This window comes from Protobothrops mucrosquamatus, unplaced genomic scaffold (genome assembly GCF_001527695.2).
Source record: "Protobothrops mucrosquamatus isolate PMUCROS unplaced genomic scaffold, P.Mucros_1.0 scaffold1157, whole genome shotgun sequence".
In the NCBI taxonomy this organism is placed as follows: Eukaryota; Metazoa; Chordata; class Lepidosauria; order Squamata; family Viperidae; genus Protobothrops; species Protobothrops mucrosquamatus.
The window spans coordinates 74,593-88,500 of NW_015387372.1; the positions used below are offsets into that span (position 1 = coordinate 74,593).

The following is a 13,908-nucleotide window of genomic DNA, read 5'->3' on the forward strand; positions in this document are numbered from 1 at the left end:
CACAAAATCGCCCTCCCCAGCGCCAACCAAAGGCACCCCAGAAGCATTGGGACAAGTCTTGGCATCCCGTCCCACATTAAGGCGCAGTATGAAAGGGGCCCCTTGGCCAGGTGAAGCTCTCACGGAGGCCCCACGCTGGCTTGGCAGAGGCAGGCACAGAAACCAAGCTTTGGCACGCGTTGCAGCTTCTGCCCAGGTGGGCAAAAAGGCAGTGGGCAGGGGACAGCATCCCTCCTCCCCACCCCCAATCTCATTCCAGCTGTAGAGTATGCCTGTGGGCATCAGCAGCTCTGAAGAAGCCCAGTTGCCAGTGGGGGGACCCTGAGTCTGCCTGCCCTGCTGAGAGCCGACAGAGGCTGTGCAGCTGGGCAGCAACTGGGCTTCTTCAGAGCCCATGACTTTTAGTTCAGCTCCTGGGTGGCACTGGCCACCCCTCCCCCCTTTTGCACTCTGTCCTTGCACAGAGGCAGCTCACTCTCTCTCTCCAGATTCCCAAAAAGAAGATGCAACAAGAGCCAGGGGGTGCCCCATCTTTCTTCTTCCTTCACTGTGTTGGTGAGAGTAAAAAAAAGACGCACCAACTCTGGGGGTGGGAGCACTGCTGTTCCCCCAAGGATGAAGTCATGGAAGGCCGGAGTTTCCGCCAAAGGCAAAGTGTGCTGGTGGCTCCAGAGGAAAGTCAGCAAAACTGGGGCAGAGGAGAACTGGAAGCCGAGCCCCCCAGCGTAGCTGAGCCCCAGAGACACTGCGCCAATTTCCCTGGTCAGCCTTTCTATGGGGAAAAGCCGCGTTGCTGCATTAGCTGCTGTGGGAGACACCAACCCAAAGCTATCCTCCAGGTTGGGCGGGGGTGTGTGTGTTCACACAGAGAAGCAAGAAAACAGCCAGGCGATTGGGGGAGGGGGATGTATGGCAGGGTCAAATGCCACCCCCTCCCTTTCATTTGTGCTCTTCTGAAAGTGGAGGGTGGCCAGCAGAATCAGAGAAAGAGCCCCCTCCCCTGTGCCTGGCCCCTCCACGTGCACAGAGGCCAGTCCCACCGCTGGGCTCTCGCTCTGCCCTTCCGACAGCCTCAGTGGACCTTTACGTCTTCCGCTGCTGCGGCCTCACCCTGGGGAACAGCTGCAAAAGGAAGGGAGCCGTAAGGAACAGGGAAGGCCGCGGCCGAGCAGCTAGCAAGGCAAAGCCAGCAGCCCCGCATGGCTGGAAAGCAGGACACCCCGGCTGATCGGCCCTCGGGTCCTCCTGGGCTGCCCCTGGCCTGGGTTCCTCCGGGCAAACCTTCCGGCCCTCAGAAGATGAGACTCACCCCAAAGTAATTCTTGGGCACGTAGCCCTCCTGGCCGTAGAGAGAGGCCCACCACCAGTCCAGCTCCTCCGGGCCATCCCGGCGCAGCACGGTGACCGGCTCGCCCTCGCGGAAGGAGAGCTCATCGCTGAATTCGGCACTGTAGTCCCACAGGGCATAGACCACCCCATTATTCATCAGCCCCATATTCTGCTCCATATCTGCAGCAAGAGAGACCCCCCCATGGCAAACAATGAGGAAACAGCCGGCCCCTGGGCTTTACTGCCCCAGAAACGTCAGTGCCGCCAGACGGCACCACCTGAGAATCTAGGGAAAGCCACTAAGTGGGTCCTGCTTGGCGTGGCTGTCCCTGAGAAACACCGAAGGGCTTCCAGGACTTTCCTGCCTGCTTGGCAGGGCTTCCCAGCCAGCCAACCTTCTTTCCCCCACCTGCCAGGTAGCTGAAGCACTCGTTGTAGCCCTCGCGGTATGGGTCGCACTTCTCAATGGCCAGGCTCCCGTCGCTGAACGTGGAGGCAAAGATGGCAGCCCCGTGTTTCACCAGAGCGATGCAAATGGCCGTGTCGTTGCAAGAAGCTGCGCAGTGCAGGGGGGTCCTGGAAGGCAAGGAGGTGGCCGGCTCAGGGAAGGGACGCATCGGCTTCAGGCCACAAGGGCACGGGGCTCTTCCCTGCCCACCGACAGAGAGCACCGCAGAGGCCACCGTCCTTCCTGCCGTCCCTTCCCTGGGACTCACCAGCCGTGGCTGTCTGGAGAATTGACGTTGGCCCCAATATTGATCAGGAAGTCCACGATGCTGTAGTTGGCCCCACAGATGGCATTGTGCAGGGCGGTGATGCCCTCATCATTCGGCTGGCTCGGGTCGTTCAGCTGCGGCAGGAAAAGGCAGAAAGCTGTCCGAGGCTCAGCATCCCGAATTGTGGAATGGGCGCACCAGCTCACGGGACAGATTTTCCCAGAAACCCAGTCCGGTTCTACCTTGGCCCCCTCTCCAAGTTTACTTAGCCCTCCCCCTTTTTATTGCAAAATTCTTGGTGCTCCTTCAGCTTGGTGGGTTGCTGGCAGTGAGGATGTGACTGATGCTAACGAAATGTCTGCAAGGAAACTGCCGAGCTCAGAGAGCACCAAGGACCCCGGAGGGCAGCCCAGCTGTGGAGAGTCACTTCTAGGAATCCCGTTGCTCCAGCTCCCTGCTCTGGACCCTCTCACCACAGCAGAGTTACCGTTTCTCGGCCTAACCTGCCTTTTACAGCTGCTGTTTGCTTAAAGAGAGGACCAGGAACCACGTGCCATAAGAACCACCGCAGAGCATGTTCGCTCAAGGGAAGGTGCCCCTGCGAGGCTGCCAGCCGCCAGCTCACCTCCTTCACCGCCTCCTTGACCACATCCAGCTCTCCGGTCAGGGCCGCGTCCAGCAGCAGCACCAAGGGGTTGAGCCGTGCTTTCTTGGTCGTCCATTTCCGGGGGGAAGAAACCTTGCGCAGCACCGAACGCTTCTCCTGCAGAGCAGTGCAAGGGGTGATGAAGGTTAACCTCCACAAACATTTTCCGAAGCCCGCACCAGAACAGCCCAACCGGTCAGGTCGAGGCCCCCCCAGTCCGGCCAGAGGTCCTGGGGGCTTCACGAGCAGAAGGTGGAGCCTTCAGCCTCCTCTCCACCTAGCACTGGAGTCCCAAGCGAGGAGCAACAGCCTTCAGGATTGCAAAGGGTGCCCTGCTGTGGTTGCCAGCAGGTCACTCCTGGCGGGTGGGGGGAAAGCCCCCCCACCCTCGGGGAACTGGGCAAATGGCCACCAAACTTACCGGGCTGGGCACTGGAGAGAGAGTGGCCGGACTCTCTGGCGCCGGTGGAGGGGTCATCGCAGGGCTGGGGGTGGCCGGGGCCCCCTTCTGCTCCGCAGCCTCAGGGACGGGCGAGAGGTCCCCCAGGAGTGGGGGGTCCCCCACGGGCGTAGTCTCCTCCTTGCGGGGCGGGTGGTGGAACAGGCGGCTGATGATCTGCTGGTACTGCTTCTTGTGGGGGGGCAGCAGGGCCGGGCTGGGGTTCTGCTCCATGGACCCTCGCCGCTTCAGGGGCCGAGGCATCTCCGCCAGCACCCGGGCCACTTCCTCAAACTCGGGCACCTTCTGGGCCTCGGGCGGGAGGACCGGCTGCAGCCGGGTGGGGCTGAGGGGCCGGGCCAGGTCGTCCATCTCGGCCGGCTCGCTGCCCGGCAGGAGATTCTCCAGCTCAGCCTCTGCGTCGCCAGGCATCAGGACGATGGGCACGATGCGCTCGGTTGGCCCCGCGGGGGCCCTGGGGCTGCCACTGCCTGGAGGGGGCAAAGCCGAGTGTGGGAGGGGAACTCTGCAAGGCACCCCCAGCAAAAGCATTACTGTACATGACGCCATGTTGCTAAGCAAGATACGTTAAGTGAATTTTGCCTCATTTTACAACCTTCTTGCCACAGTGCTTAAGTGAATCACGGCAGTTTTAACTTAGTATTTGGTTGTGAAGTGAATCCGGCTTCTTCCCCCTTGACGTGGCTTGTCAGAAGGTCGCAAAAGGGAATCACGTGACCCTGGGACGCTGCGACCGTCATAAATATGAGGCAGTTGCCAAGCATTAATTTTGATCACGTGACCCTAGGGATGCTGCAATGGTCAGAAGTGTGAATAATGGTCATAAGTCACTTCTTTCAGTTCTGTTGTAACTTTGAACAGTCACTAAATGAACTGTTGTAAGTCAGGGACCGCCTGTGTCCACATACTCAGAGGTAACACTTCGGTCGAAGAGGCTGAAGACCGGCTCCTCGGGGCCCAGGATAAAGAAACGGGGCCATACGGGCCCTTCGCCCCAACCTGGCTTGCATCCACTGAGGGAGGCCCTCTGATTGTGGCACCAGGGAGCCCTTCCCGCTGCCCCCTCCCTCCGGGCCACTCACCTTCGCTGCTGGGCCCCATCGTCCAGTGGGAGGGCTGCAGGGGGGCTGCCGGCGGTTGCATCAGCAGCTTCTGCAAGGAGCGCAGGGCCAGCGGCGATCCCAGCGGCGACCCCACCGGCCCCGGGGGCAGCCCGAGTTTGCCGCCTGCCGCGCCCGACTCCCAGAAGGCGTTCTGCAGCCGGAAGATCATGGAGAGGGGCAGCGGCTTGTGGCGCCTGGGGAGGCTGCCCCCCTGCAGGGCGGGCGGGGGGATGGGGATGCGGGAGATGGGCTGCCAGTTGCGGGGCAGGGTGCCCGCCTGGTTGGCCACCAGGGAGCGGCGCAAGGAGCTGTCCGGGCGCCTCTCGCCAGCCAGGGCCGAGACCTTGTAGTTCCTGGGCAAGGTGGCGCTGTGCATCCCATAATGCTCCTCCTGTGGGAAGGAAGCCAAGGGAGACGGTCAGCTGCCACCCGCCGTCCCTCCTCCTCCTCCTCTCTGCCACCTTCTGTCTCTGAAGCCGCAAAGGCTTTAGCACCCACAGGGCCCCCGGCAGGGACACTGACCTTGCCTGGCCAGCCGCCATCTAGGCTGGACTCCTTCCAGGGAGCCGGGGGCAGCCCAGCCGGGTTCTGGCGAAGGCTTGCGTGCGCATCCACTCCTGGGGGAAGAACATCACCAGTGTGACCGAGTCTCTGGCCCCTCCCTCTGCCCAGGTCTCTCCCGTGCCCAGCAGTTTTCCTGGCAGGTCGGCCGGGCCGCTCCTGTCCTCAGCAACAGGGATCGGGCCTCTGAGGGACCCTCGCTCAGTCGAAGGTCACAGCCCTCAGCTGCCAGCGGGATCCCTCTGGCCCACCAGGCACCAACCCCCTTGGATGGGATCCACCAGAGGGAGCCAGGTTTTGCTCCAGGATCCTCTGGGAAAATCTGCCAGTGCAGAAGTGGGCAGAGTGGCCTCTGATGGACCTCATCGCAGAGACCTGGCATCTCCCCCCCCCATGAGTGCCAGGTCTGTTCCAGGGAGTTCTCGCCCCCCAGGGCAAACTCACGCTCGTAGCCAACAGGGTGAGGCGCCTTCTTCTCATATGCCACATCCAGATCCGATTCATTCCAGCTTTTCGGCGGTCTCCTGCGGATCACCAGGTCGTCTGCGGAAAAGCAGCAGCCAGGATGGCGTCAGAAGTGCTTCTCCAGCTGCCTCTGTCCCAGACGAGGGGAGCAACTCTGGGAAAAGCCACTCCAGCCTTCGGGGGACACTCTTGGCCAGACCCCGGCAGAGCTGAGATTTTGGGGAGTGCCTGGACAGCTTCTTGGAGAACAAAGTGGCCTTGTTTTCTCTGCCAGCTCTGCTTTCCTTCTAGGGCAGCTCCAGCACCCTACAGCCCTCCAGGCGATGCAGGACTACAACTCCCAGCACCTGTTGCCGAGAGGTCCCCGTGGCTTAGAAGGGGGGCGTGCCCAGTCCAACTAGAGATCCCCAGGCGGGAAGGGCCATTTTGCACCAGCTCTTAAAAGCCAAGGCTTTTATCTTTCAAAACGCCCAAATTAAAAACAGAAATGTGAGTTTAGAGAGGGGGGCGGAGCAGTTAAAACGGTGCTGAGGGAGACATATTTGCTATTAAAACCCTGAACGCTTCAACGGAAATTCTGCAGATTTTCACGTTGTTCGGATTTCTTCTTGTCTTGCGCCTAGTTTCCCTTCGCTATTCCGCTCGTCTTTCAGCAGCACAAAGAGGGGAACGGGATATAAAAGGAACACTGGCTCCCCCCCCCCACACACACACACACACAGACCAGAAATCTGGCTGAGCCAAGGCGGTTTTCAGCATCCATCGAGCCTTGCCCAAACACGTTTCAGCAGCTCTCATAAGAGCTGGGAACTTGATATTGGGAGCTCGGCTTCCTTGGGAGAGCACATTCCAACCCCTTCAGTTGACACACCCCATTCTCTGCGCCCTGAATGTAACCCATAATTACCCTCTTAAGCGCTTGGGAGGGATCGAACCTGGTTGCAGCCCAGGTGCCACGCAGCTGCCTGGCAGCAAAACAACCCCAAAGGACTGAACAGCTCCAGCAGGCACTCACCTTGTGCCCGGAAGGAGCCTGGCGCCGAAGGATATAGGCTGTGGCTCTCGTAGGGGGGTGGGAGAGGGGGCCGCGGAGAAGGTCCTCGCTCTGGGAAGAAGGCTTGGGAGATGGAGCCTTCCCCAGGCAGCCGTGGAGAGCCGGCCCGGCCCCCCCACCCGCCGGTGGCAGGAAATGGCCGGTAGTCAAACTGGCGCTCAGGAAGGCCGGCCGTTCGGAGGGAGCGGGGGGAGCCACCATGGGCCCCGGGGCCAGATGGGCCCTCGTAAGGGATGGCCATGACCTTGGGCCTGGAGGGTGCTGTGGGGCTCCAGTCCACGTCCGACTGCAGGAAGAAGGAAGGCCGTGGGGAGGAGGGGCGTCCCAGGGTGGGCTTGGGGGCCAGGAGCTGGCTGGGTGAGGAGCTGTAGGGGGACATGCTGGGGGGGCCACTGGGCTCAGCAATGTCCCAGGTGGGGCTCTTCCGCAGCGGCAGCTGGTGCAGGGGGGAGGCAGCCCGGGCCTCCATCTTCAGCAGGTCTGGGGAGGAGCTGGAACGGTACCTGTCCACCACCTGCCAAGCAAAGTGGGGGGAGAATCAGCCACCTTTCCTTCCTTCCAACCAGGGTGAAGGCAGCCTCTGCCTGAAGGGGGGGGCTTTGCAAGGTTCGCTGCCATCGCCCTGGTGGTAGGGGGGACCCAAACCTGAATCACCGTCTTCCTGTTCCTTCAAAGGATGGAAGGAGGGATCGGGACACCCTGGGGGGGCTTGATTTCCAACTTCTCTGCCCCAGAACCTTTGGAGCAGATCCAGGAGCAGCAGCATCCTGGCCACACTCCAGAGAAAGACTTTCCCCCCCCCCCAAAAAACCCCTGCTTGGCACCAGAAGATGCAGGTGGCCGGGGAGGCTCCGTGGCAGAGCTGCAGTTTCCCAAGAATAACACCCCGTTCGCCTCCCAGGACCTCCGAGGGGCACCAGGTTAGCCTGGAGCCGCTTAACGGAGCCCCCTTGCCCAGAGGACGGCCTTGGCTTCTCCTTCCCCGCCTCACCAAGGATGGCACAATGGGCGGCCCAGGATGGTCTGTCCAGAGCGACTCCAGCTGCTTGGAGAGCTCGTCCACTTTGGCTGCGGCCGTGTCCAGCTCCAGCTGCTTGAGGTCCATGTGCTTGCAGGCCAGAGCTGTGGGGAAGAAGAGCAGATGAAGAGGGCCAGGGCTCCCCTCCCCACCTTAGGAACAACCTCTGAGCGTGGTGGACCTCAACACCCATTACCCGTGGCCAGTATAAGATGATGGGAATCAAAGCCCAAGGCAAGAGGTGGGGGGCAGGAGGTTAACCAAAGGCCCTGGCTTGGCAAGGTGCTCCAGCGAGGGGGTCCCTTCCTGCCTTTCGAATTTAAGGTGAACAGCCTCTGCTTTCTCCAGCTCCTGCTGGTGGGGACGCTCCTGCATCGCAGCCAAAACTGGCCCCAGAAAAGATTCCTCTAGCTCAGGGCTGTCCAACCTCGGCCACTTCAAGACTTGTGGACTTCAACTCCCAGAATTCCTCAGCTAGCAGAGTGGCAGGAGCCAAGGAAATGAGATGGCCGGTGACGGGGGTGGGTGGGAACTCTTCACCTTGGTCTGCCTCTTTTGACAGCAGACCTCAAGAAGGGAGCATCTCCTTGGCCACTGCAGGAGAACAGACAGTGGCCAACCGGTGGTCTGATGCAAAGCTGGACCCTTCGGAGGTTCTTCTGAGGAAGCATTACTGGCTCCCTAACAATATTTGCACTTTAAGGAAGCAATCTAACCAGGTGTAAATATCCTGGATATCTGCTTATATTTGTACTATATTTGCATTTAAATTACTTGGCGATTGGGACATGAGCCAGTTGGCTACTTCCTAGCCCCAGAGTGCCCCCCCCCATCACGGCCACCCTGAATTCGGGGGCACCTGTTCTCTGCCAACTCCAGCTTCTACCCCTATTTTGCTATGATAAACCTGCAGAACAGACAGAAGCCATCTATGGGAATCTACACAACTTTAGATAAGGTTTTCCTACCAAGAAGTTGGACTACAGTCCCCCTCATCCCCAGTAGCCACAGCCAAACAGCGGGGATCCCTGCAAAGCAATGGATCGAGGCCCCTCTGGAAGGGGGCAGGAGGAACCCTTTGGGGGTGAGACATCAGCCCCAGAGACGCTCAGAGCAACCAGGGGCCGTTTAGCCAACAATTATAACCATTTCTGCATATACACAACACAGGCCCCGTGCACACACACAAGCTGCTTTTTGTTCACATTTCTGCCTGCAGCTGCAAACTGTTGTTCAAGCCTGCTGGAAAAACTTTTCTTTCAAGAAGAGGTTTACCGACTGCAGCCGGCCTTGGCAGAGATCCTCTCCTCCCAGTTCTGTCTGCTGTGACTAAGCCGCGATCTGAGCCAGGGCACAAACAGCCCTGCCCACCTTCCCCTCTGAGGCGCTCTCTTCTCCTTAACCAGGAATTCCAGGACGGGGGTCCCAAGGCCGAGACGCTGCTCCTGGCACCCCCCAAGGCCTGGCGCACGTCAGTAGGGCTTTGGCGGAGGATTTTCTGGACCGGGACGCCTTGCGCACAGTCACTCAAGCTCTCGTCACCTCCCGCCTGGACTACTGTAATGCTCTCTACATGGGACTCCCTTTGAGGAGCACCCGGAGACTCCAACTGGTCCAGAATGCGGCCGCGTGGGCGGTGATGGGAGGGACTCGTTGCTCCCATGTAACGCCGCTCTTGCGCGAGCTGCACTGGCTACCAGTGGTCTTCCGGGTGCGTTTTAAGGTGTTAGTTACCACCTTTAAAACGCTCCATGGCATTGGACCTGGTTACCTCCGAGACCGCCTTCTGCCACAGATTTCCTCCCACAGACCGGTACGCTCCCACAGAGTGGGTCTCCTCAGGGTGCCGTCGGCNTCTGAGGGACCCTCGCTCAGTCGAAGGTCACAGCCCTCAGCTGCCAGCGGGATCCCTCTGGCCCACCAGGCACCAACCCCCTTGGATGGGATCCACCAGAGGGAGCCAGGTTTTGCTCCAGGATCCTCTGGGAAAATCTGCCAGTGCAGAAGTGGGCAGAGTGGCCTCTGATGGACCTCATCGCAGAGACCTGGCATCTGCCCCCTCCCCCATGAGTGCCAGGTCTGTTCCAGGGAGTTCTCGCCCCCCAGGGCAAACTCACGCTCGTAGCCAACAGGGTGAGGCGCCTTCTTCTCATATGCCACATCCAGATCCGATTCATTCCAGCTTTTCGGCGGTCTCCTGCGGATCACCAGGTCGTCTGCGGAAAAGAAGCAGCCAGGATGGCGTCAGAAGTGCTTCTCCAGCTGCCTCTGTCCCAGACGAGGGGAGCAACTCTGGGAAAAGCCACTCCAGCCTTCGGGGGACACTCTTGGCCAGACCCCGGCAGAGCTGAGATTTTGGGGAGTGCCTGGACAGCTTCTTGGAGAACAAAGTGGCCTCGTTTTCTCTGCCAGCTCTGCTTTCCTTCTAGGGCAGCTCCAGCACCCTACAGCCCTCCAGGCGATGCAGGACTACAACTCCCAGCACCTGTTGCCGAGAGGTCCCCGTGGCTTAGAAGGGGGGCGTGCCCAGTCCAACTAGAGATCCCCAGGCGGGAAGGGCCATTTTGCACCAGCTCTTAAAAGCCAAGGCTTTTATCTTTCAAAACGCCCAAATTAAAAACAGAAATGTGAGTTTAGAGAGGGGGGCGGAGCAGTTAAAACGGTGCTGAGGGAGACATATTTGCTATTAAAACCCTGAACGCTTCAACGGAAATTCTGCAGATTTTCACGTTGTTCGGATTTCTTCTCGTCTTGCGCCTAGTTTCCCTTCACTATTCCGCTCGTCTTTCAGCAGCACAAAGAGGGGAACGGGATATAAAAGGAACACTGGCTCCCCCCCCCCACACACACACAGACCAGAAATCTGGCTGAGCCAAGGCGGTTTTCAGCATCCATCGAGCCTTGCCCAAACACGTTTCAGCAGCTCTCATAAGAGCTGGAAACTTGATATTGGGAGCTCGGCTTCCTTGGGAGAGCACATTCCAACCCCTTCAGTTGACACACCCCATTCTCTGCGCCCTGAATGTAACCCATAATTACCCTCTTAAGCGCTTGGGAGGGATCGAACCTGGTTGCAGCCCAGGTGCCGCGCAGCTGCCTGGCAGCAAAACAACCCCAAAGGACCGAACGGCTCCAGCAGGCACTCACCTTGTGCCCGGAAGGAGCCTGGCGCCGAAGGATACAGGCTGTGGCTCTCGTAGGGGGGCGGGAGAGGGGGCCGCGGAGAGGGTCCTCGCTCTGGGAAGAAGGCTTGGGAGATGGAGCCTTCCCCAGGCAGCCGTGGAGAGCCGGCCCGGCCCCCCCACCCGCCGGTGGCAGGAAATGGCCGGTAGTCAAACTGGCGCTCAGGAAGGCCGGCCGTTCGGAGGGAGCGGGGGGAGCCACCATGGGCCCCGGGGCCAGATGGGCCCTCGTAAGGGATGGCCATGACCTTGGGCCTGGAGGGTGCTGTGGGGCTCCAGTCCACGTCCGACTGCAGGAAGAAGGAAGGCCGTGGGGAGGAGGGGCGTCCCAGGGTGGGCTTGGGGGCCAGGAGCTGGCTGGGCGAGGAGCTGTAGGGGGACATGCTGGGGGGGCCACTGGGCTCAGCAATGTCCCAGGTGGGGCTCTTCCGCAGCGGCAGCTGGTGCAGGGGGGAGGCAGCCCGGGCCTCCATCTTCAGCAGGTCTGGGGAGGAGCTGGAACGGTACCTGTCCACCACCTGCCAAGCAAAGTGGGGGGAGAATCAGCCACCTTTCCTTCCTTCCAAGCAGGGTGAAGGCAGCCTCTGCCTGAAGGGGGGGGGGCTTTGCAAGGTTCGCTGCCATCGCCCTGGTGGTAGGGGGGACCCAAACCTGAATCACCGTCTTCCTGTTCATTCAAAGGATGGAAGGAGGGATCGGGACACCCTGGGGGGGCTTGATTTCCAACTTCTCTGCCCCAGAAACTTTGGAGCAGATCCAGGAGCAGCAGCATCCTGGCCACACTCCAGAGAAAGACTTCCCCCCCCCAAAAAAAACCCCTGCTTGGCACCAGAAGATGCAGGTGGCCGGGGAGGCTCCGTGGCAGAGCTGCAGTTTCCCAAGAATAACACCCCGTTCGCCTCCCAGGACCTCCGAGGGGCACCAGGTTAGCCTGGAGCCGCTTAACGGAGCCCCCTTGCGCAGAGGACAGCCTTGGCTTCTCCTTCCCCGCCTTACCAAGGATGGCACAATGGGCGGCCCAGGATGGTCTGTCCAGAGCGACTCCAGCTGCTTGGAGAGCTCGTCCACTTTGGCCGCGGCCGTGTCCAGCTCCAGCTGCTTGAGGTCCATGTGCTTGCAGGCCAGAGCTGTGGGGAAGAAGAGCAGATGAAGAGGGCCAGGGCTCCCCTCCCCACCTTAGGAACAACCTCTGAGCGTGGTGGACCTCAACACCCATTACCCTTGGCCAGTATAAGATGATGGGAATCAAAGCCCAAGGCAAGAAGTGGGGGGCAGGAGGTTAACCAAAGGCCCTGGCTTGGCAAGGTGCTCCAGCGAGGGGGTCCCTTCCTGCCTTTTAGATTTAAGGTGAACAGCCTCTGCTTTCTCCAGCTCCTGCTGGTGGGGACGCTCCTGCATCGCAGCCAAAACTGGCCCCAGAAAAGATTCCTCTAGCTCAGGGCTGTCCAACCTTGGCCACTTCAAGACTTGTGGACTTCAACTCCCAGAATTCCCCAGCTAGCAGAGAGGCAGGAGCCAAAGGAAATGAGATGGCCGGTGACGGGGGTGGGTGGGAACTCTTCACCTTGGTCTGCCTCTTTTGTCAGCAGACCTCAAGAAGGGAGCATCTCCTTGGCCACTGCAGGAGAACAGACAGTGGCCAACCGGTGGTCTGATGCAAAGCTGGACCCTTCGGAGGTTCTTCTGAGGAAGCATTACTGGCTCCCTAACAATATTTGCACTTTAAGGAAGCAATCTAACCAGGTGTAAATATCCTGGATATCTGCTTATATTTGTACTATGTTTGCATTTAAATTACTTGGCGATTGGGACATGAGCCAGTTGGCTACTTCCTAGCCCCAGAGTGCCCCCCATCACGGCCACCCTGAATTCGGGGGCACCTGTTCTCTGCCAACTCCAGCTTCTACCCCTATTTTGTTATGATAAACCTGCAGAACAGACGGAAGCCATCTATGGGAATCTACACAACTTTAGATAAGGTTTTCCTACCAAGAAGTTGGACTACAGTCCCCCTCATCCCCAGTAGCCACAGCCAAACAGCGGGGATCCCTGCAAAGCAATGGATCGAGGCCCCTCTGGAAGGGGGCAGGAGGAACCCTTTGGGGGTGAGACATCAGCCCCAGAGACGCTCAGAGCAACCAGAGGCCGTTTAGCCAACAATTATAACCATTTCTGCATATACACAACACAGGCCCCGTGCACACACACAAGCTGCTTTTTGTTCACATTTCTGCCTGCAGCTGCAAACTGTTGTTCAAGCCTGCTGGAAAAACTTTTCTTTCAAAAAGAGGTTTACCGACTGCAGCCGGCCTTGGCAGAGATCCTCTCCTCCCAGTTCTGTCTGCTGTGACTAAGCCGCGATCTGAGCCAGGGCACAAACAGCCCTGCCCACCTTCCCCTCTGAGGCGCTCTCTTCTCCTTAACCAGGAATTCCAGGACGGGGGTCCCAAGGCCGAGGCGCTGCTCCTGGCACCCCCCAAGGCCTGGCGCACGTCAGCAGGGCTTTGGCTGAAGATTTCAATGCTCCAGGCCAGCCAGAAGCAGTTGGAAAACCCCAAAAGTGCTTTTCCAAAAGGCAACTGGTTTTGCTTCCCATCCAAGAAGTTTCTTCCGAGTCAGAACTCCAGGAAGTTCTGCTGCCTTTGGGACAACTGTGACCCTGAGGACTGAGAATCTCCCTAGACAAGCAGTTGGCAGCATCTGCTTTGCAGAAGTGAGCCGGCTTGAGATGCAACTCTCCCTCTGGCCCATGGGAGGGGCTCAGGACGCCCGTTTGACCTGCCGGGTGTGGCCTCTGCCCCTTCCCAGGCCCTCTCTCAGCCACGCCTGTTCCCCTCTTGCCTCCACTGCAGACCCCCCCCCAAACTCACATTGGAAGGTGAGGTCCAGGAGCTCCTGAGCGCTGGCAAGGTCTTGGCTGGCCATGGCGAGCGATCTGGCCTTCCACTCCGGCAGCTGGCAGAGCTCTGGGGGTCTCAGCGACCTGGGAAGAGGAAGCATCCCCGTAAATGGCATCCAGCATGTCCCTTTGCCCCCCTGCCCCAGGCTGGCACCTCCGCCCCTACTCCTGGCACCCATGCCCTTGCCCAGAGCAGCTCTGCAGCTGCCGAGGAACCAGCCTTCCCCGTCTCCTGCTGACAAGTTGGCACCGGTGCAGCTGTGCCCAGGGAGGGCTGAGCCCCTTTCGCCACCCACTGCCCTCCACGCCTGCTTGACCCACAGCTGGAGATTTCCCATGGGGGAGCTATTTATCCTCACCACAGCCCTGCCTTCTCCCAGCCTTGAGCCTTCAAGGACGCTGTTCCCCATCCCCAGGGCAAAACCTCTGTTGCTAGGGAGTCCACCTCCTACAACTTCTTAAGGAAGCTTCCCGC

The 13,908-nt window shown here is 59.7% G+C and overlaps 1 protein-coding gene across 1 annotated transcript; it reads right to left on the reverse strand.

Annotated features, from left to right (window-relative positions):
- Nucleotides 1-896: 896 nt before the first annotated feature.
- PPP1R13L (protein phosphatase 1 regulatory subunit 13 like) lies at nucleotides 897-13,459 on the reverse strand. Its single transcript, XM_029284981.1, has 16 exons — nucleotides 13,405-13,459; nucleotides 11,531-11,661; nucleotides 10,874-11,052; nucleotides 10,691-10,824; nucleotides 9,470-9,568; nucleotides 7,326-7,456; nucleotides 6,296-6,848; nucleotides 5,260-5,358; nucleotides 4,777-4,871; nucleotides 4,234-4,645; nucleotides 3,113-3,621; nucleotides 2,671-2,808; nucleotides 2,046-2,179; nucleotides 1,739-1,905; nucleotides 1,310-1,509; nucleotides 897-1,122 (listed from the first exon to the last, which is right to left on the reverse strand). The coding sequence occupies exons 1-16, from the start codon at nucleotides 13,457-13,459 to the stop codon at nucleotides 1,084-1,086; spliced, it is 3,075 nt and encodes a 1,024-aa protein (XP_029140814.1). The 3' UTR covers nucleotides 897-1,083.
- Between the last annotated feature and the right edge of the window lie 449 nt (nucleotides 13,460-13,908).

Excerpts from the sequence above, each read along its gene's own strand:
- PPP1R13L (XM_029284981.1), bottom strand. The coding sequence starts at position 13,459 with ATGGCCAGCCAAGACCTTGCCAGCGCTCAGGAGCTCCTGGACCTCACC. Across the intron at positions 9,569-10,690 it reads GCCGGCCTTCCTGAGCGCCA|ACGACCTGGTGATCCGCAGG; the intron begins GTTTGACTACCG and ends TCTTTTCCGCAG. Across the intron at positions 1,123-1,309 it reads TGCCCAAGAATTACTTTGGG|CTGTTCCCCAGGGTGAGGCC; the intron begins GTGAGTCTCATC and ends TTCCTTTTGCAG.